Source organism: Capricornis sumatraensis, chromosome 1 (genome assembly GCF_032405125.1).
Source record: "Capricornis sumatraensis isolate serow.1 chromosome 1, serow.2, whole genome shotgun sequence".
NCBI lineage: Eukaryota > Metazoa > Chordata > Mammalia > Artiodactyla > Bovidae > Capricornis > Capricornis sumatraensis.
Genome location: NC_091069.1, coordinates 259,878,625 through 259,899,808, shown reverse-complemented (window position 1 = coordinate 259,899,808; position 21,184 = coordinate 259,878,625). Strand labels below are relative to the sequence as shown.

At 49.1% G+C, this 21,184-nt stretch overlaps 1 protein-coding gene across 1 annotated transcript in view; it reads right to left on the bottom strand.

Moving 5' to 3' along the window:
- PLCL2 (phospholipase C like 2) overlaps window positions 1-21,184 on the bottom strand; it is a 218,020-nt gene that overhangs the window by 92,630 nt on the left and 104,206 nt on the right. Inside the window, exon 2 of the mRNA XM_068981490.1 lies at window positions 2,228-4,714. Coding sequence (XP_068837591.1) covers window positions 2,228-4,714 — 2,487 coding nt within the window. The remainder of the gene's footprint in view (window positions 1-2,227; window positions 4,715-21,184) is intronic.

Genomic DNA, 21,184 nt, shown 5'->3' with positions numbered 1-21,184 from the left:
TGTGTGTTTCTGTGTGTGGGCTGGTGTGTGTGTGTACTGGGGTTGGGGTGTGTGTTTCTGTGTGTGGGCTGGTGTGTGTGTGTCTGTGTGTGTGTGTGTGCTGGGGTTGGGGTGTGTGTGTCTGTGGTCGGGGGCTGGTGTGTATGTGTGTGTATGTGTCCAGGGGCTGGGATGTGTGTGTGTGTGTGTGTCTGTGTGTGTGTGTGTGTGTGCTGGGGTTGGTGTGTATGTGTATATGTGTGTCCGGGGGCTGGTGTGTGTGTCTGTGTGTGTCTGTGTGTGTGAGTGCTAGGGTTGCGGTGTGTGTGTCTGTGTGCTGGGGTTGGGGTGTGTGTGTCTGTGTGTGGGGGCTGGTGTGTATGTGTGTGTGTGTGTCCAGGGGCTGGTGTGTGTCTGTGTGTGTGTCTGTGTGTGTGTGTACTGGGGTTGGGGTGTGTGTTTCTGTGTGTGGGCTGGTGTGTGTGTGTGTGTGTGTGTGTGTGTGTGCGTGCTGGGGTTGGGGTGTGTGTCTGTGGTAGGGGGCTGGTGTGTATGTGTGTGTGTGTGTGTCCAGAGGCTGGTGTGTGTGTGTGTGTGTGTGTGTGTGTGTGTGTGCTGGGGTTGGGGTGTGTGTGTGTGTGTGTGTGTGTGTGCAGGGGCTGGTGTGTGTGTGTGTGTGTGTGTGTGCTGGGGTTAGGGAGTATGTGTGTGTTGTGTGGGTTGGTGTGTGTGTGTGTGTGTGCTGGGGTTGTGGTGTGTGTGTGTGCAGGGGCTGGTGTGTGTGCGTGTGTGTGTGTGTGTGTGCTGGGGTTAGGGAGTATGTGTGTGTTGTGTGGGTTGGTGTGTGTGTGTGTGTGTGTGTGCTGGGGTGTGTGTGTGTGTGTGCTGGGGTTGGGGTGTGTGTGTGCTGGAATTGGGGTATGTGTGTCTGTGTGCTGGGGTTGTGGTGTGTGTGTGTGTGTGCAGGGGCTGGTGTGTGTGTGTGCGGGGTCTGATGTATATGCGTGTCTGTGCTGGGGTTGTGGTGTGTGTGTGTGTGTGCAGGGGCTGGTGTGTGTGTGTGTGCTGGGGTTAGGGGGTATGTGTGTGTTGTGTGGGCTGGTGTGTGTGTGTGTGTGTGTGTGCGTGTGCTGGGGTGTGTGTGTGTGTGTGTGCGTGCTGGGGTTGGGGTGTGTGTGTGTGTGCTGGGGTTGGGGTGTGTGTGTGTTGTGTGGGCTAGTGTGTGTGTGTGTGCGTGTGCTGGGGTGTGTGTGTGTGTGTGTGCTGGGGTTGGGGGGTGTGTGTGTGTGGGCTGGTGTGTGTGTGTGTGCGTGCTGGGGTTGGGGTGTGTGTGTGTGTGCTGGGGTTGGGGTGTGTGTGTGTGTTGTGTGGGCTAGTGTGTGTGTGTGTGCGTGTGCTGGGGTGTGTGTGTGTGTGTGTGCTGGGGTTGGGGTGTGTGTGTCTGTGTGCGGGGGCTGGTGTGTATGTGTGTGTGTGTCCGGGGGCTGGTGTGTGTGTGTCTGTGTCTGTGTGTGTGCTGGGGTTGGGGGGTGTGTGTGTGCACACGTGGGGGCTGGTGTGCGTGTGTGGGTGTGGGGGGGGCTGGTGTGTGTGTGTGTCGGTGTGTATGTGTGGGGGGGCAGCCTCACACCTTGTTCTCATCACTGGCAGCCCCCATATCCTGCTAGACACGTGGACAATACTTACATACATAATCCTGACTGACTGCTTGCAGCTGCTATGTGGTTCAGAGGTGGTTACTATCTTAGATGTCTAATACATATAGGCATCATGTGTCTCTTACTCAAACAACTAGACTGCTGGGCTCCAGAGTCAAGTGCAGGCTCAACACTCAGACACTGGCTGTTTACAGCCTTGCCATTCCCGCAGCAGGATCGCCCGGCAAGAAAGGGCGGGGCGTGTCCTTTCATGTTGACAGGCTGTCCGTGCGCTCCAGCTCAGGAGTGCCCAGAAATAGGAGAGATTCCCACCTGCGCTTTTAGGAAAAGTGTTCCTTAGGGGCTACCAGGACCAGAGCCTTCTATGGGCTCAGAAACAAGGCCAGCTCATTCCCAAGTGTCATCAACGTGTTGAAGGCCCAACTGCCCTTTTGGAAATTTACATGACGGGGAAAAAAAAAATGACATCAGTGGGTGAGCATTCTCACAAGTAACTGGAATTCACAAAGTACTTTCAATCAGATACACAGCTGTTCGCCGAAACCCTCTAGCAGCCTCCTGAGCCTCCGCGGAGGCGGACCCCGGCCTACCTGCATGTTCTCCCTGAGGTCCGTGGCGTCCCGGATCGGGGGCTGAGCGTTCTTGAAGACCTCGTCCACAGTTTTGATCCACAGCGTCCTCAGGGACGCGTACTCCCTGGACTTCTTCCCCTTCCGCACGGAGAGGCCCCTCTTGTGGGGCTTGCCGCCCCCTCTCCGGTTGGTGATGGCCACGTGCACGAACAGGGACGCGTGCGCCAAGACCTCGCCGGTCAGCGACTGCAGCTGCACGTGGCGGTAGCCCGTCTGCAGGCACTCGAAGGGGATGGTGTACTGGCCGATGAACTCGTCGCCGATATAGTCGTCGTCCAAGACCACGAAGCGCACCATGGCCAGCTCGGGCAGGTTGACCTGGAACTCGAAGCTCTCGTCGAAGATGGGCGCGTCCCCGTTCTGGTGCACGGTCCTCGTCCTCTGCTCGGCGCAGTCGGCAGGGATGCCGTGGATCTCCACATACACGTACGGGTCCACCACGTCGCCCTTGGCGCCCGAGCCTTTGGGCTTGGGGAAGTTCTGCCCGCTGATGACCTTGATGTGGAGCAGCTGCGGGGAGACCCCCGGCACCGAGTCCTTAGTGTTGGCGCTGAAGAAGGAGACTTCCTCCCGCATGATGGCTGGCCGCAGCACGTAGCCGCAGTTCCCGTTCTGCCGGAACCAGCCCACGTTCAGGTCCATCATCAGCCCGGGGGTCTGGAAGTTCATGGCCACGATCTGACAGCCGCACTTCCAAAAATCCTGTGGGTTCATGTTGCTGGAGTCAATCCTCATCGGACTGGGGAAGACCCGGGCCAGAAAGCGCTTATTGTAATTGACGAAGTCCCCGGGGTTCTCGTTGGCGTACTTGCTGGCCAGCACTTCGTTGAAGGAGCAGACCTCCCAGTACTTCTGAGCCTGGAAGGACACCTGGAACTCCTTGAACTGCACGGACTTGCAGATGCTCACCAGCTCCGACAGCTCTTTGCAGAGCTGGAAGCGCTTGGCAGGCAAGTGGTTGGGCAGCTCTGTGCTCTCCTTGCCCATCCTCTGGGACATCTCCGCCCCCTCATCCTCGTCGGTGACATCGCCCTCGACCTCGGAACAGCTGGAGGACAGCTTCTTCGCCTTGACGAGGATCTTCCCTTTCAGGACGTCTGGGGACGGCAAGTACGATTCCTCCACGTTAGGCGACGTCGTGTACAGCTTGTCCCCTAAGATCTTCTTCATGTGCCGCACCATGACCTTCTGTTGCTTGATGGAGCAGTGATTTTCCAAACACAGGATGAGCGGGTACTCGGAAGCGAAGAAGGCAAACTTGTTAATGATGTCGATGACGCTGCGGAAGACAATCTGAGAGGTCATGGTGTGGCCCGTGTAAATCACAGGCTCGTTATCCGGCCCGTCCCAGACGTCCAACTCCACGCTCCGGCAACCCATTTTAAGAGCTCGGATGTACCCTGTGATATCAGAGGGGCCTCGGAACTGATCCTCGATCAGGTATGTGTTGTGAGATGAATTTATAAAGTAATGAGACAGAGGCTGCTTCATGTCCTGACAGACCTTCTTATGCTCTGGATCAAATATGTAACAGTCAGGTGACATAAGGTAGTTGGTGAACCCGTCTATGGACAGCCAGCCCTTCTCCTGACCTTCTTTGGATGGCTCGTACTTGTGGATAATCTCCAGGCTTATTTCCTCATTTATGTGCGCCACACCCTGCTCTGCCTCCAGAAACATCATCAGGTCCTTGGTATCAAGGAATTCTTTATTGCTTGAGAACTGAACTAAAAGGAAATAAATTTCAGGTCTAGTACAAAGCTCGTGGAAAACCTCAACAAACTCCTCCTTTGTGACGTCAGTACCAGTTTTGTCCTTGGATTTATGCAGTTCTTTGAACTTAAGCTCGATTTTGCTTGTTTTTAAGCCAGGATTGAGATTCCTGATACACTGCACGGCACTGCATAGAGTTATATGTCCCAGGTTATCTACATCAATTTCACTAAACATCTGTGAAACCCAAGAAGTCCTCATGTTGTCCTGGCTACTTTCTAACATGTCAAGGGTATGTTTTCCATAAGAAATTAAGTACCGCAGTCCCGTGACCCAGATGTTTGCAACGTCTGCAGAGTTGGCAACCAGGTCGAGTGACTCATAATTCTCTCCGTAGATGACCGAGAACGCACAGTCTTCGGATATCTGGTCGGAAACGCCATTGCTGCGGAATATGTCTGTATTTTTCCCCGTTCTCACTTCCTTGATGGTCTTAATGTCAATCTTGGCTTTCTCAGAATCCTTCTTGGATGGTTCCCACCTCAGGCTCTGCATGTCGGCGTCCAGCAAGAAATACCTGTGGTAAACCCTAGAGTTGGAGCGGACCTTTTTGAGCTCGGAGCCCTCCACCATGGCACTAATGCAGTCACTCGCACTGCTGATCTTCTTCTCTGTGGGCATGCTGCTGAAGGAGACGGTCTTCTTCCGCTCCCGTTTCTGTTTGGTACCATCCTAGGAGAGAAAAACCACAGTGGATTACAAGAGCACAAACGTAGGCTTCTGTGTTCAAGACTAGGAACAGAAATTTAATTTCCTTGGGAGAAAACTCATACTCTTAGGATTTCCTATTGTATGTCCTGAAATGCATGGCGCTCATTCACTTCTGAAGCTTAGAAGCGGCCTCTGTGTTTACAGCCTAATGCTGCTGCTGCTGCTAAGTCATGTCAGTCGTGTCTGACTCTGCGCGACCCCATAGACGGCAGCCCACCAGGCTCCCCCGTCCTTGGGATTCTCCAGGCAAGAACACTGGAGTGGGGTGCCATTGCCTTCTCCATTACAGCCTAATACAGACAGGTAAAAAAATCATTATGGAATAATTGCAATCCATAAATGTCAAGAGACACGATTTTAAAGCAAAACACAATAAAAGCTTGCATACAGAACTGGCCACATGGTTTGCAGGGCTCAGAGGAAAAATGACCAAGCAGGACTCGGTGTTCAGAAACTGAGTTTAAGAAGGCTGTAGAAGGGCATTAAGACCCCTGTAGGGCCCGAGTCACACACGGGTCACACACCCACTCAGCAGGCCCTGCTGGATACCCTTCTCCTAACCAGGCTTCTCAAAAGGGTGTCACTAGACCACTTTCCTTAGAATTCCCATGGAATCAGCTCTCCAAGGGGTGATGCCCTGGCATTTACAGGTTAGGCATCAGTCTAGGCAATAGGAATGTACTGTAAAGCTTAAAACCGCTCCCTAACCACGTGGACTCACTGAGCTGTCTGGGCTGCGTCTGGAAAACTCGGCATGAGCCATTAAATTATGTGTTACATGAGTAGACCCTGGAATTCCAGCAGCAATTCCTGGCTCTTCAGAGTTTCATATTAGATTAGTCACGCTCCTAAATACTTCAAATAGATATGGTTTTACTTCTGCCATTATTTTAAGTCTGGGTGGGAGCCACAGACTTCGGGTGGCGGCGCTTCTAAAATTCTGGAGTTCGATTAAAGCCTGCTCCCGTGCACCAGATGAGTGATTACAACAAGTCTCCTAATACTAACAGACTATTAAAGCTACCAGGAGAAGGCGATGGCACCCACTCCAGTGCTCCTGCCTGGAAAATCCCACGGACAGAGGAGCCTGGTAGGCTGCAGTCCATGGGGTCGCTGAGAGTCAGACATGATTGAGCCACTTCACTTTCACTTTTCACTTTCATCCACTGGAGAAGGAAATGGCAACCCACTCCAGTGTTCTTACCTGGAGAATCCCAGGGACGGGGGAGCCTGGTGGGCTGCCGTCTATGGGGTCGCACAGAGGAGGATATGACTGAAGCGACTTAGCAGCAGCAGCAGCAGCAGCAGCAGCACTACCAAGTGAGAATGTTAGGCAGCACCGGACGTCTAAGGCGCTTTGCATTGTTCCTCAGCTTCCCTGCATAATGTCATGGGTGTCCACCATGAGGAGCTGACGCCACATCTACGTATGTATTTAAGTTCTTTCCCTGTACAGACGTCTTTATTATTTTATTTTTTAAAAATGCTCAGATGACCTCGCTACACCTTTCACAGTTTAACCCTAAAACTTGACACTGCCTCGCAGGAGGTATATGAAATTAGTGATCAATTTTCAGTAAGTCATTATATTCATAAATAAGAAACAGAGAGAAAGATTGGGATTATATGACTTTCACGGCAATAAAGTAAAGAGCATGCAAAATCTCATACAAAGGCATTCTAACCTTCCTGCTCTGGAGAGAATCTATTTTGCATAAAACCTCTGCACTTTGAAAAGTGATTAAGCTATTTGTTAGGTCTGAAATTTAAAACCACTTTTAGTTTTCAAATACCTATACTTCCAAAAGCAATTTGCAGAGGTAATTAAACTTTAAATCACATAGGTATCGTTTCCCTCAAAGTTTCCAAATGAACCTGAGAGGCTTTTGTGATCTGAATGTCAAGATAAAATAGAAAGGCTGGATGGCCGAGTATTTCTTTACAGTTGTATCCTCAGAACAATAAAGTGCAGAAGACAGTAAAACTGCAGCGATGGTATCCATAGATACACTGTACTATAGCTGTTCCAATCCCTTAAATTTAGATTGTCTTCTATCTACTTAAGCAAGTTGGCATGAAATTAAGGTTATAACCAGCCATGCATAAGGGCATGAAAAAAAGCATGAGTTTCAGAGTGAGGGTTGTCTTTACCTTCAACAACACACTTTCATAAGGACGACATGCTAATTAAGTAGCTTTATAATTTTTATAAATTATATCTCAAAGCTGCCATTAGTAAAAAGGAATCACAAAGCTAAATGGAGGTACTGACCCACTTATTCACTGAAATATGTATACAGCATTTTCTAGCATTGTAATCATTCATTCTGTCGTTCTCAACATATTGCTTAACACTGGACCACCACTTTCTAATTTATTACAACAACATATTTGGAACCTCTTTGCTATTCAGATGGAAAAGCCAAGTCTCAAAGCAGGCTAGTAACGCCCGCACGTGCTTGCCCGCCCCCGCGTGCTTGCCCGCCCACATCCACGGGACAAGCAGCGGCTCCAGCTGCATCTTCGTGGCGGCAGAAACACAACCCTGCTCCTCACAGGCTCTGCTGGGTGACTTTAGGGCCCTGACCCCGCCACAGGCACGTGACGGCCCCCGAGTCCAGGCTGAGGCAGAGACAGCGCGGGCTGCCCTAAGCAGAGGCCGCACCTCCCTCCTTCCCGACCAGAACCACCCCTGTTCTCTCCACAGCACCCGGAGGCTGTCTCTCCCTGCCCAACGGCAGACAAAGCTATGAGAAAGCATCGCAGGAGAAGGGTGCGTGCCTAGAGACGGACGACGGGGGAGCTGGCCCTCATCCCGGGCGGGACCAGGACCCCTGGCCGGAAGCGGCGGCAGGACATGAGGGCGAGCCGCCCCCGGGGCCCCGAGAAAGGAAGGGCGTGCACGCGGAGGGGAGACCCGGCCCCGCCGGCCGCGTCTGCCCCAGAGCCTTCTGTCTGCGGGAGTGCTCCGTGCCCGCCAGTGCTCGCGACTGCTCTGTCCCCACTCTCCGTTTCCTCCTGCTCCGGAGACTCTGCCTTTCTAAGAACGAACCCATTTCTTCCAGCTCGGCCGCTTTATTGGCATACAGCTGCTTGTAGGAGTCTCTTATGATCTCTGTATTTCTGCGGGGTCCGTTGTAATCTCCTTGTTTCATTTCCAGTTGTATTGATTTGAGCCCTTTCCGTTTTTTTCGCGATGAGTCTGGCTGAAGGTTTATCAATTTTGTTTATCTTTTCTAAGAAGCAGCTTGTAGTCTCTGATCTTTGCTACTGTCTTCCTTGCCTCTGTTGTCCCAGAATCTTGGTCCCACTTGTATTTATTTCCACTGGTTTTCACTTTTAGCAGAGATCATGTGCCTCAGCTAAGCAGCTCGTCTGCAGCAGAATCGGAATCTATTTTCTATGTTGCCTCTGAATGTTGCTGCTGCTGCTGCTAAATCGCTTCAGTCGTGTCCGATTCTGTGCGACCCCATACACGGCAGCCCATCAGGCTCCTCCGTCCCTGGGATTCTCCAGGCAAGAGTACTGGAGTGGGTTGAGCTCAAATTTAAAATTAAAAAGTGATGAAAGTCTATGTGCTACACCGACAGTTCCTTAACTAAAGGAAAACTAAACTCATACAACTTAGGCGCACTAACTCTCCTAACATCAGAGTTAAGAAGACATGCTTTTCTGCTGAGATGGAGATGCCTCCAAATACTTTTAAAAATAGTACAGGTGACGCTTCAGAACTGGCTCTGAATGTTGTAAGCATGCGTCAGCTGAGCTTCTGGCAGGTGAGAACCACAGCCTGTAAATAATCCTGGGCCACTGGTGCATCCCTGCTGCTCCATCAGCACTTTTCACTCCAAGAGAAGGAACACAAACGTGAGGTCTCGTGTCAAAGAAAGCCAGCTACCGAAAGAACCCGCCTCCGCGGCAACCCTGAAATTCTCGATACTGGATCACAGAATTCTGAGTGGGACAGAAGCTGAAAGACTCATCTATACATTTAACCCACACGTATCGAGAATAACACTTTAGGACCAGGAATAATTTTGTGAAAGCAGTGAGCTAGAAAGAGGCAATAAGCAAGCTCTTCCGCACCACAGCAAGCTCAGGAGGAATGAAAACCTTCATAGAATTTATGTCTAACATTATAAAGGGAAGTGGCCACACAGAGCCCAGTGGAAAAACATACCTGCTTCTAACAAGACTGCCTACTTTATGTAACAGAGGCTTGTCACTACCTTTTCACCTCTAAAATGAGTGCTGACGGGGTATTTTGGAGGGCACAGTCCAGTCCGTAATGGGGGTGGGCGGTTTCAAACACTCTCATCCTGGAGTGAGGAGACAGACACACGGGCCTCACTCTCTTGCAGGCTCCAAGGGGCTCGGTTTCAACACAACCACCAAGGCACCTCCTGGAGAAGGGGACACCTACCCAAGGAGCCGCAGCCTGGCCTCAAGGACCAGGAGCTGCTGTCCGGTTGGGAGGGACAGGCCTCCCGAGTCCCAAGGCATTCCTCTTACATGTCCCTTCTTTGTTCCTTTCAAAATTACTGATGTATTTGGGTGTGGCAGGGCTCAGCAGTGGCCCGCGGGGTCTTCCTTGTACCAGGCAGGATCTGCAGAGCACGGACCCCCATTCGTGGCGGGGCTCAGCCGTGGCCCGCGGGGTCTTCCTTGAATCAGGCAAGATCTTTCGCTGCAGAGCACGGACCCCCAGTCGTGGCGGGGCTCCAGCCGGGGCCCACAGGGTCTTCCTTATGCCAGGCAGGATCTGCAGAGCATGGACCCTCAGTCGTGGCAGGGCTCAGCCGTGGCCCGCGGGGTCTTCCTTGAATCAGGCAGGATCTTTCGCTGCAGAGCACGGATCCCTAGTCGTGGCGGGGCTCAGAGCTGGCCCGCGGGGTCTTCCTTGTACCAGGCAGGATCTGCACAGCATGGACCCCAGTCATAGCGGGGCTCAGCGCTGGCCCGCAGGCTCCACAGTGCCTGGGCGTCAGCACCTGCAGCACGTGGGATCCCCCCTAGACCTGTGTGCAGCCCAGCTGCTCCACAGCATGTGGGATTCCCACCCCCCAGCCCAGGATCGAGCCTGCGTCCCCTGCATTGCAAGGCAGGTTCTCAACCACTGGACCACCAGGGAGGTCGCCCTCCTGTATTTCTAGCTGATTTCTTTCCATCTTCTGTTTGATTGCCAGAGACAGTGAAAGTCACTCAGTCGTGTCCAACTCCTTGCGAGCCCATGGACTGTCCCATCCATGGAATTCTCCAGGTCAGAATACTGGAGTGGGTAGCCTTTCCCTTCTCCAGGGGATCTTCCCAACCCAAGGATTGAGCCCAGGTCTCCCACATTGCAGGCGGATTCTTTACCAGATGAACCAGCAGGGAAGGCCAAGAACACTGGAGTGGGTAGCCTATCCCTTCTCTAGGGGACCTTCCCCACCCAGGGATGGAACCCCGGTCTCCTGCATCACAGGCGGATTCTTTACCAGCGGAGCGATCAGGGAGTGTCTCAGTAAACACTGTGAGAAAATGACGAATCAACATCGAGATTCATACACCGGGAGAAGGAGCGGTGGTTCTTGTAGGGGGGGTGGGGCACTGACAGAACGGGGGTGGGAGCCTGTGGACGGAGCAGCGTTTACCCTTCTGGTCTGTGTGAGTTCAGTTATTTAATCTGATTTGTAAGTAACATTAGACAAGAGTATGAGATCTTTACGTTTATTGGAGGGAGTCTGGGAATTAAAGAGAGTTTAGAAACACTGAGTTAGAGAAACATCTATCTTTAACAAAACAAAACACCCCAGAAGCAACTTGCAGCCCCATAAGAAGGCACAGCAAGGCCTGACCTTTCTGTAGCTCAGTAAAGATAGCTCTGAGTTGAAGGAATACGTCACGCCGGGCACATCAGGGTTACCTTGCAAGGTTTTCTCATACATCTTTAAAACTTTGATGTGCTCTCCAAGATGAGCAAAAAGGAAAAAAAAAAAAAGCAAAGATCTGGAACAAAACCGGTCACTCTGAAGGTCATTTCACCGCGTCAGATGAATCGACAAAGAGCAAAATGACCTGAAGGAAAGCGAGGTACGGCCGACTGCTGCCTCCCGCTCGCACGGAGGGGCCCTTCGCTGTGAGCGACAGAAAGCTGCTCGGCCCGCGGACGCACCCCTCACCGACCTGCTGACGGCTTGGGAGCCGGCGGGTGTCGGTAGAGTCCCCGTGGCAGGCGGGTCCAGCTCCGACGGCGGCTTCTGATCCAGAAAGCCGAAAGGGAACGTGTTCCCACTTGGCAAGAAACAAACCAGGCTGTCAACAAGGTCACCACCTTTCTTATGCCCATCAGAGAACCGTGGTCACGAGGGACCTGAACGCCGAGGAGTGGAAGCCCCTCCGAGGACAGGAAAGACACAGACACTGTCATGCCACAGTTTTCAGAGCGCGGGAGGAAGGGGGGCCATCACAGAAGCGCATACGAGAGATCACTTACAATTGTAAGGAAACCCTGAAGGCTGCTCACTGCATCAGCTTGGGTAACTGGGAGCCACACACACAGGGCGAGACGGCACTCCCAGGGAAGCCTCGTGGGCTGCTCCCGAGGAAGACAGGGGCAGAGCGGGAGGGAGCCCTCCTGCTAGGGCCCAGGAATGCAGCAGGTGAAGGGTCACCATGGAAGCTGACCACTCCCCCAGCCCCGCTCCCATCCAGAAGCAAAAGCCTTAAGCCTAGGCTACAGTGGAAACTGCGGCAAGCCTGCTTTCCCCTGGGCCACTCGGGGAAAGGCAGAAGCAAAATCCGTCTACTTCTGCAGGCTCGCGGGCCAAGACCGACCACCCCTCGGACTGGGAAGCCTGCACCAATAATGCAGAACTCTGCCACCACCAGCGGAAGGGGGAACGGCGCCACGGACACAGCGGAGCCTGGTGACTCGGGGAGCAGGACGGGGTGCCCAAGGGTCCCAGCCCTGAAGCCCAGCTGCACACGGCTTCCTAAGACTGAAACTAGACCGGGGGGCTGAGAACCCCCTTGAGTCCGGAAGAAGTCAAGCACCACATGGCAAGCGGTGCACCCTGGGGCAGGGGCAAGACCATGGAGAGAGACCTCTTCCTGACGCAGGCGCTGCAGCTGGAAGCCCATGGCAGAGCAGGAGCCTCGCGTGACCCCCCTGGACCCCAGTCCCCGCCTAGACACAAGGCCGTGGTGGCATGGTCCGCAGGTAGGGGACTTTGGAGGAGTGGGACTCTCAAGGTAACAATGGCAACTTAAAACACAAGCCCAGATCAGTTATTGACCAGAGTGACTCAACTTCCCCAAACAAGAAAGACCTAGAAGAAGAAGAGGCACGTTCATTTCTGAGCATAAATAGTATTTACCTTGGTCTCCATTAAACATGATGTTTAGCGTTCAATAAAAATTAGACCACACACACACACACACAAGGTAAGGAAAAAATCCACTGTTAAGAGACAAAGCAATGAGCAGTCAGACTCAGAGGGAACCCAGACCTTTCAGACGGGGACTCTAAGACAACTCGTATTAATATACAAAGGAATGGGGGGTAGACGATATTCAGGAGCCTTTCATGAAAATGGGCTATTTCAGCAGAAAGATGGAAACTATAAAAACGAGTTCAATGGAAATGCTATTTAAAAATTCTAAATATCAGAGCTGATGAATTCCTTTGATAGGCTTATAAGCACACTGAACATAGCCAAGGAAAGAGTCAGTGAACTTGAAAAGGTGTCAATAGAAATTGTCCAAAATAAAACACAAAGAGATTTTAAAAGTAGAGAATGTAAAACAGCATCCCAGAGTTGTTGTAGAACAAATGTGGAAACTGAGTCCCAGCAGGATAAGAGAGACGCAGCATGAGAAGAAAGAATGTCCCAGAATTTCCCAAAATTAGATCCGAGAAACTCCAGCACGACGGCACACACACGCACTCCTGGACTTATCGTACTGGAGTCAACCTGCTGAAAAATACATACAAAGAGAAAAGTTTAAGGTGGCCAGAGTGAAAAAGAACGTGAAACACGGAGGAATGGAGGTAAGCACTACAGCTCAAGCGGATTCCAGGTGATCCACTCACATCTAGCCACAGGCTGCCTACAGGATCCTGTTTGCAGATGTGCTACGTGCAGTGAATGCTGATGAGAAAAGCGATTCTCTTTTAAAGGGTCGTAGTCCCTGAATTTCCCTCTAATTCCCCAGATGAAGGTGTCCCTAACGAAAATGTAGGTCTGTGAGGAGTCACAGGTGAGTTTCAGAGGCTGCACAAAACTGATTGGATTCTGAAAGTAATTTGCAAACCCATCTCACTTCTTCTAAGAAGTTTAGACTCTTGGCTTTATTAACATAAATTTTAGAAGATAAAGATTTATCATTTCGTAAGAAAGAATGTCAACCTTAAATGTTAAAGGCAAAGGATAAAAGGTTTTACAGGATTGTAAAGGTAATTTTAAGGTTATCCAAAAGAGAAATGGCGGACTAAGAGACAGGAAAGAGAGAACGACATCCTTTATGCATATCAGTAATGGAGTGTCGCTAATAAAAACAGCAAAGTCAACCAATCGCAAAAGAGCTCTTATTTATAGCTGTGAAATGGTCTCTATTCCAAGGTAGAACAAAATAATCCAGCAATCTATGGACTTTCTAGTCTAGGAATTACCCATGGAAATGTGATGAGTCACAAGGTGTGAGCTAGCATTACATGCTCCCCATCCCTCAGATTTCCCACCTGTCAAACAGGGATTAAAAAACGCCTGCCCCCCACATGCTACTTACAGTCCCTGCTTCATAGCGTTGTTATAATGATGAAATGAGGTCATACTGGGAAAGTTCTCTAAACACTGCCTGAATTTTTATATACTCTGTGTTAGACCCTGCTGAGCTGCAAGGAGATCCAACCAGTCCATCTTAAAGGAAATCAGTCCTGAATATTCACTGGAAGGACTGATGCTGAAGCTGAAACTCCAATACTCTGGCCAGCTGATGTGAAGAACTGACTCACTGGAAAAGACCCTAGTGCTGGGAAAGACTGAAGGCGGGAGGAGAAGCGGACGACAGAGGATGAGATGATTAGACGGCATCACTGATGCAACGGACATGAGTTTGAGTCAACTCCAGGAATTGGTGATGGACAAGGAGGCCTGGCGTGCTGCAGTCGATGGGGTCACAAAGAGTTGGACATGACTGAGCAACTGAACTGAACTGAATAAATACATTTCAGGCTGAAAGAACTTCTTCATGAAAGAAGAATAAAAAGAAACACTGTCACAAATGTGCCGCTGCAGTACTCAAATCACCTAGGGTTTGTGGAGCGTTGGCCCCATCCCAGAAGAATCAGGGTGCACAGCACCCTCTCTGGGCCTCAACTGAAGCCACTACTTAATGCTACCACAGAACTTCCCAGCACAACCAAATAGATGCGACGCACAAGATACCTCGAGAACCTGTCAAAATAGCCAAATACCCTCTCAAAATGAAGCTTCAGAAGGCTGCATTCTCCTTGTCCAGAAAGAACAAAGAAATAAGCCCCTTCTTAAAAGTAACCTGTTAATTTTAAATCCCATCAATTCAGCGGCACAATTTAACTCATGTACTATTCATGGAGAAGGCAATGGCACCCCACTCCAGTACTCTTGCCTGGAAAATCCCATGGACGGAGGAGCCTGATGGGCTGTGGTCCATGGGGTCGCGAAGAGTCGGAGAGGACTGAGCGACTTCACTTTCACTTTTCACTTTCATGCACTGGAGAAGGAAATGGCAGCCCACTCCAGCGCTCTTGCCTGGAGAGTCCCAGGGACGGGGGAGCCCGGTGGGCTGCCGTCTACGGGGTCGCACAGGGTCGGACATGACTGAAGAGACTTAGCAGCAGAACTATTCGTATGTAAAAACCGCCGGGCTTCCCTGGTGGCTCAGCAGTAAAGGATCTGCCTGCCAGTGCAGGAGACACGGGTTCGATTCCTGGCCCCGGAAGATCCCACGTGCTGCGGAGCACGTGCTCTGGAGCTCGGCAACCCCGACCACAGAGCCCATGCGCCGCAGCCACTGAGGCCGGCGCGCCCGAGAGCCTGCAGCCGCGGGAGGCACCGCAACGAGGAGCCACGCCCCGCAACTAGAGTAGCCCTGCTCGCCGCAGCCAGGGAAACGCCTGTGCGGCCAGAAAAGGCCCAGCCAAGACTGGTACGTAGGCAAAACCATTTTTAAAAGTTCTGAAGCAACGATCCCCATAATAGTTTTATCTAAGAAATAATCCGATGACCACTGAAAGCACCCTCTGATCAGAATTTTTCAGACGATCCCTTCTTCTTCATACTCCCATATCGTTTCCTACAGTGTTCCAAACAACTACACATAAAGAAGGTAGTTTCCCAGTTCCTATAAAATGAAGTTTTCCAGGTCAGGTTAAAGCTTCCGAATCATTCAATGCAATAGGTTACACCTGCCTTGAAAACACTGGGGTTTTAATTATAAAATCAGTGGACCATAATGGAATATAATACTTTCAAGACAACATTCTTTTGGTGAAACAGTTTCACTGCAACCAAACTATTTATTCAAAGTAAATTTACAAACCTGTCATCCATATCTGCGTCAAACGTAAACTGCAATAAAATTCATTGGATTTCTCCAGTAATGAAAAACTTAAGGGTGAACAACGAGCCCCTATAAACTACACTTGTGCTACTCCACATTCCAGCGAAAATACTGACACTGATGATTTAATCCGTAATCTGTAATAATGGTGCTTAAGTGGCCCACTTTGAGGTGAAATCTGTCAGTGTTTCTCAACTGTGTGTATGATAATTCCTTATTTAGCACATTACAAATCCTGCTGACCACAGGCTTCCTATACTACAGAGCTATTTTGAGATGTGGTTATATAACCTCAGTTGTTAATAATTCTCTGGTAAATCATACTGAATTTTTAAAGGTATGCAAGTCGAATCACATAATTTGAGTTCTTAGCTACTAACCTGAGTACCTTCTCAGTCACAGCTCTCCCCCTAAATCGTCCTGATTCTTCACAACGTCAGAGTAGCTTAGGAGGAAGAATTCATTTTCCTCATTTTTTTAATCCTCACATCCATCACTGCACTGAGAGGAAGGTGATGGCAGTCCAGGACAGTCAGGAGTCAGAAGCAAAGCTTCCACAGAGATCCGGACGCAGGAAAAGCTACTCTGTGGGCTGTACCCATCACAACAAAGAAGAACAGCAGATCTTTCAGTCAGGGATTTTAATAATTCCACAGCTATTTTAAAATTAAAAGACTAAAGGAAAACTGCTTCACCAACAATATTTTTATGCCACCCTCTTGTTTATTATTTTCTTTCTATCTTATCTTGAAGGGGAAAAAATAAACACCTTCTTTCAAGGGCTTTTTTTTAAACCCAGTGGTTTGTTTGCATATGAAATTAGTGTATGTGTTGGGGGCGGGGGGTGCGTGGGAGTATCAGGGGGAAAAAAAGCACAATTCATATGAAAGGGAAACTCAGCTTTCCACAAAATATTCTTTTCAGTCTCAGGCCATGCATGGGCCTGTAGTAGTCCAGGCCTCAATGTTGTCTCTTCTCCAAACTCATGCAGAATGTATAGTCTCTGCCTTAGAATTTGACACTTAATTATAGTCAGATCTCCAACTGTTTTATGTGGGTTAGTCTTATCTACTCAAATAGAAAGTAAACTTTCTGCGGGAATGGGCCATATCTTATATTCTGTAACCCCTGGCTGGACCAACTCAAGCAGTCAGAACAGTAACACCTTCTGATGAATTTTTATCTCAGTGATGAAGAGGTCAGTCCAACAAGAGGATATGGCGCTTGTAAATACGCAGGTACCCAGCACCGGATGGAGCACCTAAGCATGGAAAGTGAACATCAGCAGACCCCAAAGAGAGAAATACACAGCAACAGAATCATAGTAAGGGACTGTAACACCCCATGTTCATCAATGGTTAGGTCATCCAGATGGAAAATCAGTAAGGAAACACTGCTCTTAAATGGCACACGAGACCAGATGGACTTGACAGATACATAGTAGAACATCCCATCCGAGAGGAACAGAACACACATTCTTCTCAAACGCACACAGAACATTCTCCAGGGCAGATCACGCGCTAGGTCACAAAACAAGTCTTAACAAATGGAAAAGTGAAATCGTATCAGGGATCTTTTCTGACCGCCATGGTGTAAAACTAAAAACCAGTTACAGGAAAACTTTACAAACAGGTGGAGATTAAACAATATGCCATTGAACACCTGTTGGGTCAAAGAAGAAATAAAAAACACCTGGGATAAATGAAAATGGAAATGCAACATACCAAAATTTATGGGATGCAGCAAAAGCAGGTTTAAGAGGGCACTTCATGAGGACAAGTGGCCACCGTAATAAGAAAGCTTACAAACAACCTGACTTTATACCTCAAGGAACCAGAAGGTGAAGACCAGGCTAAGAACAAAGTTGGCAGAAGGAAAGAGCAGAGATGAGAGTGGGAATAAACGGAACTGACCTTAAAAGACAACAGAGAAGATTCATGAGGCTGAGCGCAGCTTTATTTATTTTTTTAAGATGAACAAACAGCCCGTGAGCTAGACTTGCCAAGAAAAAGAGAAAGAGAACTCAAGTAAAATCAGAGATCAATGTTACAATTGATAACACAGAACCACAAAGGAAGAGTTTGAGGATTGGTGTCAATTCTTCTTCAAATGTTTGGTAGAACCAGTGAAGTCATCTGCTTCTGGCCTTTTCTTTGTTTGGAGATTTTCACAAATTCAAAGCACTTATTTAAAAAAAAACAACAACAAAGTGCTTTTCATTTACATGATCTCATTATTGACCAGTCTGCTAAACTGTTTATTTATTTATAAACTAAATACATGTGCTGTCTATTAACAGAGTGTACAGGCTGGAAAACATTCACAAAATTAAACTGAAGTCCTAATATTTTCTTCCATGCTTGCCCAACCTAGCAACTACTGCTATAAACCATGAGTCCCACGCTCAAGGCCCATAGGGCTTTGGAGGTCCCTTCCCTGTCCTGCAACCCTCAGCCAAAAATCCCTACAGCTCTTCTCCAAAGATTCCATCTCCAGCTGGGCTGGGGGCTCCGTGCCTCCCCTTTCTTCCAGGTCTTCATTCAGACAGGTTTCTGGACAGACCCCTCCAACACGCTAACCGCTGGTGGATCTGCCCTCTGCCACTCACTCCACTCTGCCCTCGAGAAGGAGTGACAAGCGCAGAGACACTGAGGCTCACACGGGCCTGAGCGCTCCAGCACTGAAAGGCGGCCAGAGCAGCTGCAGTCAGCTGGACGAGCCTGAAGGAGGCCACGGGGAGGCGCAGAGACCAGACCCTGCAGATTCTTACAGGAAGGCATCTGGATTTCATCCTAAGAGCAGCGGCTTAAAGGAGAGCTTCGTGGTCTGATTTACTCTTTTCAAACAGTGCCCAGTGGAGAGTGGATTAGAAAGAAGAAAGAGTGAGGACAGGGAGATGTTAGTGGTGAAAAGACAACCACAGAACCGCAGACAAAGCACGGTGGTAGCTGGGGGCACAGAGGTGACGGCAGAGCCGGAGAGAGAGACGGTTTCAGGATGACTTAGGTGATGGGGCTGGCGACACTCGCTGACGGACCGACAGGCACACGAGTGGGACGCAGGAATCGAAGACGACTGCCAAGTTTCTGGCTTGACTAAATGGTGCACAGTAACGCCACTTATTTAGACGGGGAAGATTAAGGAGGAGTTTTTTGAGAGGGGCGATCAGTAGTTTTATTTTGAATATGCTAAGTTTGAGATGCCTCTAGATATCCAAGTGCAGATATCAATTAGGCAGTTAAATGCATGAATCTGGAAATCTGAAGAGAGGCCCAGCCTAAAAATGTAGAAGCCTCAGCACCTTGATGGCCCCAGCAGATTACCTACTGAAGGAGGAGAGACAGAAAAGATGACCTCAGATTTAATCTGATGCATTCTAATAATTTAGGTTGGGTATAGAAAGGGACTACCAAAAGAGGCAAGAAAGCAGAAGCTAGAAATGTAATTTCTAGTATTCTGGAGGTATTATAGCAGCCAGAATACTGTGGTATTATAACAGCCAAAAAATAAAGTGTCTATATAAGAACAGTCAATGATGCTCCTGAGAGGTTAAGGTCAAGAAAGTGAAGCTTGCTCAATATTAGCAGAGCCTCTCCAGCCTTCTTACAGTTGCTGCTTGCATAATACATTTTCTCCCATCCTGTTGCTTTCAAACTATTTTTATCTTTGAATTTAGTTGCATCTTAAAAAAAAAGAAAAACGCACTCTGACAGTCTCTGCCTTTGAGTATATTACATAATCCATTCGCATTTAATGGCATCACTGATACAGCTGGATGCACCTCCGCAACCTGCTTTGCTGTCTGCCCCATGTCTTTTCACCTCTCTAGCCCCTTTATAATGCTTTCTTTGATGTTAAGTTAGTGGTAGGTGCTTGAGGTCTGGAAGCACAGAACTCTTTGTTGACCCTGGCAAGAGCAGTTTCAGGGTAGGAGCAGAGGCCACAAGGCCTCTAGAGTGAGCTGGAGACAGCGGTTAATAAGGAATGCAGATGGTGAGTGCAGTTACCTCGGCAAAGGAGGAGCCAGGGAAAGGAATCAGTAGTTACAGAGCATGTGTTTCTTTTTTTATTCAGAGGTTTCCGTGCTGAAGGGATCTGTTCAGGGAAGAAGAGAAAAGTAATGATCCTGGAGGAGGGAACTGATCTCTGAAGGAGCAAAGTCCTTAGCGAAGCAAGAGGAGATGGGGCCCTCACCAGCTTACCCCGGGGATGACTCTGAGTGGGACCCCTGGGAAATGTGAGGGGAGAGGCGTTTAATCAGAAAGAACCGAAGATGCAAAGGCAGGAGATGGGACAGAGCCTGCGGTGCCTGAAGAAGCTCGGGGGGCCTGGGGAAAGGGGGGAGAAGGGGAGGCAGGCAAGAGGCCTGCAGCACGAAGCACAGCCCTGCGGAGGACTCGGGCCTCCTCTGGGAGGCCCTCTGCAGCCCAGAGCCCACGTGTCAGAGCCATGGACGAAGAACTAACCATAAGTACCAAGCTGAAAATCCAGTGCACGTCTTCTGCGTGCAAAGACAAGTCACCACCTGCTGTAAAAGGTTAACACATCGAGAGAGGCCTCATTTGTTTTACAACTTTAAGAGTCAACAGCCCATTCAGGTAGGTATTTCTGCCTTCACAGCCTAAAACAACTGAGCTAAAGCATATAAAACACTCCACTATTTCTGAACCCCCCAAATGAATGAATGAACTCAAAGATTACTGCTTACAGGCTCATCACTTCAAACACCAAAGAGAAAGCTCTATCCTTTTAAAATGACTCTTTAAACACTTACAGTTATCTCAAAAAGTTATACTTGTTATAATCCAAATTCTTCCCCTTCCAGTTTTATTGAGCTATAATTCCATCCTCAGCACTGTAAATGTTTAAGGTGTTCAACACAGTGATTTCACTTACATACATCATGCAATGATTACCACAGTAAGTTTTTTAAAAAATTATTACTATTGAAGTTCTTTATTTGTTGAAAAAAATTTAAAATTATAGTCAATTTACAACTCACCACTTTTCTATATAGAGGTGTTATATGCAAATAGAAGATTTTCTAACGCAAACAGCTACTGACATGTCACAAAAACAACTTCCCTATGAGCAACAATGGTGGTGGCTGAGCCGCTCAGTCATGTCCGACTCTTGCGACCCCGTGGACTGTAGCCTGCCACGCTCCTCTGCCCACGGGATTCTCCAGGCGAGAACACTGGAGTGGGTTGCTATTTCCTTCTCCAGGGGATCTTCCCAACCCAGGAATCGAACCCGGGTCTCCTGCACTGCAGGCAGATGATTTACCAACTGAGCTATGAGGGAAGCAACAATATACACATGCTCTCTGTCATGCCCAAAGTAAGGCCCGTTCTTTTAAATTAAAAGCTACACTTGGGTTAAGAAATCAATAGAAATGCCAATGCCTACATGGCAGGAATCCATAAGGCTCAAGCGATTAATCCAGAGCATTTGGAAAACAGAGCGATGCCAATTTGGATGGCAGAAGGTCTGGTCCTGCCTTTTCCCCTGAATCAGCCAGGACCCTTTTAAAACCACGAGTCCCTTCCAAATTAATTAGCTCATCAAACTGAAATGAAAAGCAGTTTTACAACCCAGCAAAATCTCATCATTAATACATTTTAAATGGGCCTGTGCCGCCAGTGACTGAAGCAGTCTCAGGCTTCAGTGAAATCTCCTGTCACCGTTTCTAGCCCTCGCTGCTCCAAGCCCCGAGTGCTGAGACGTGACGAGCCACCATGCACGATTCATCACGCAGCAGGTACAAAGTTCACCCCAAACGCACAGAACACACTATTAGCAAAGGTCTCTGCCTCATACTGTCTTGATTACAAAACCAAGAAGTTC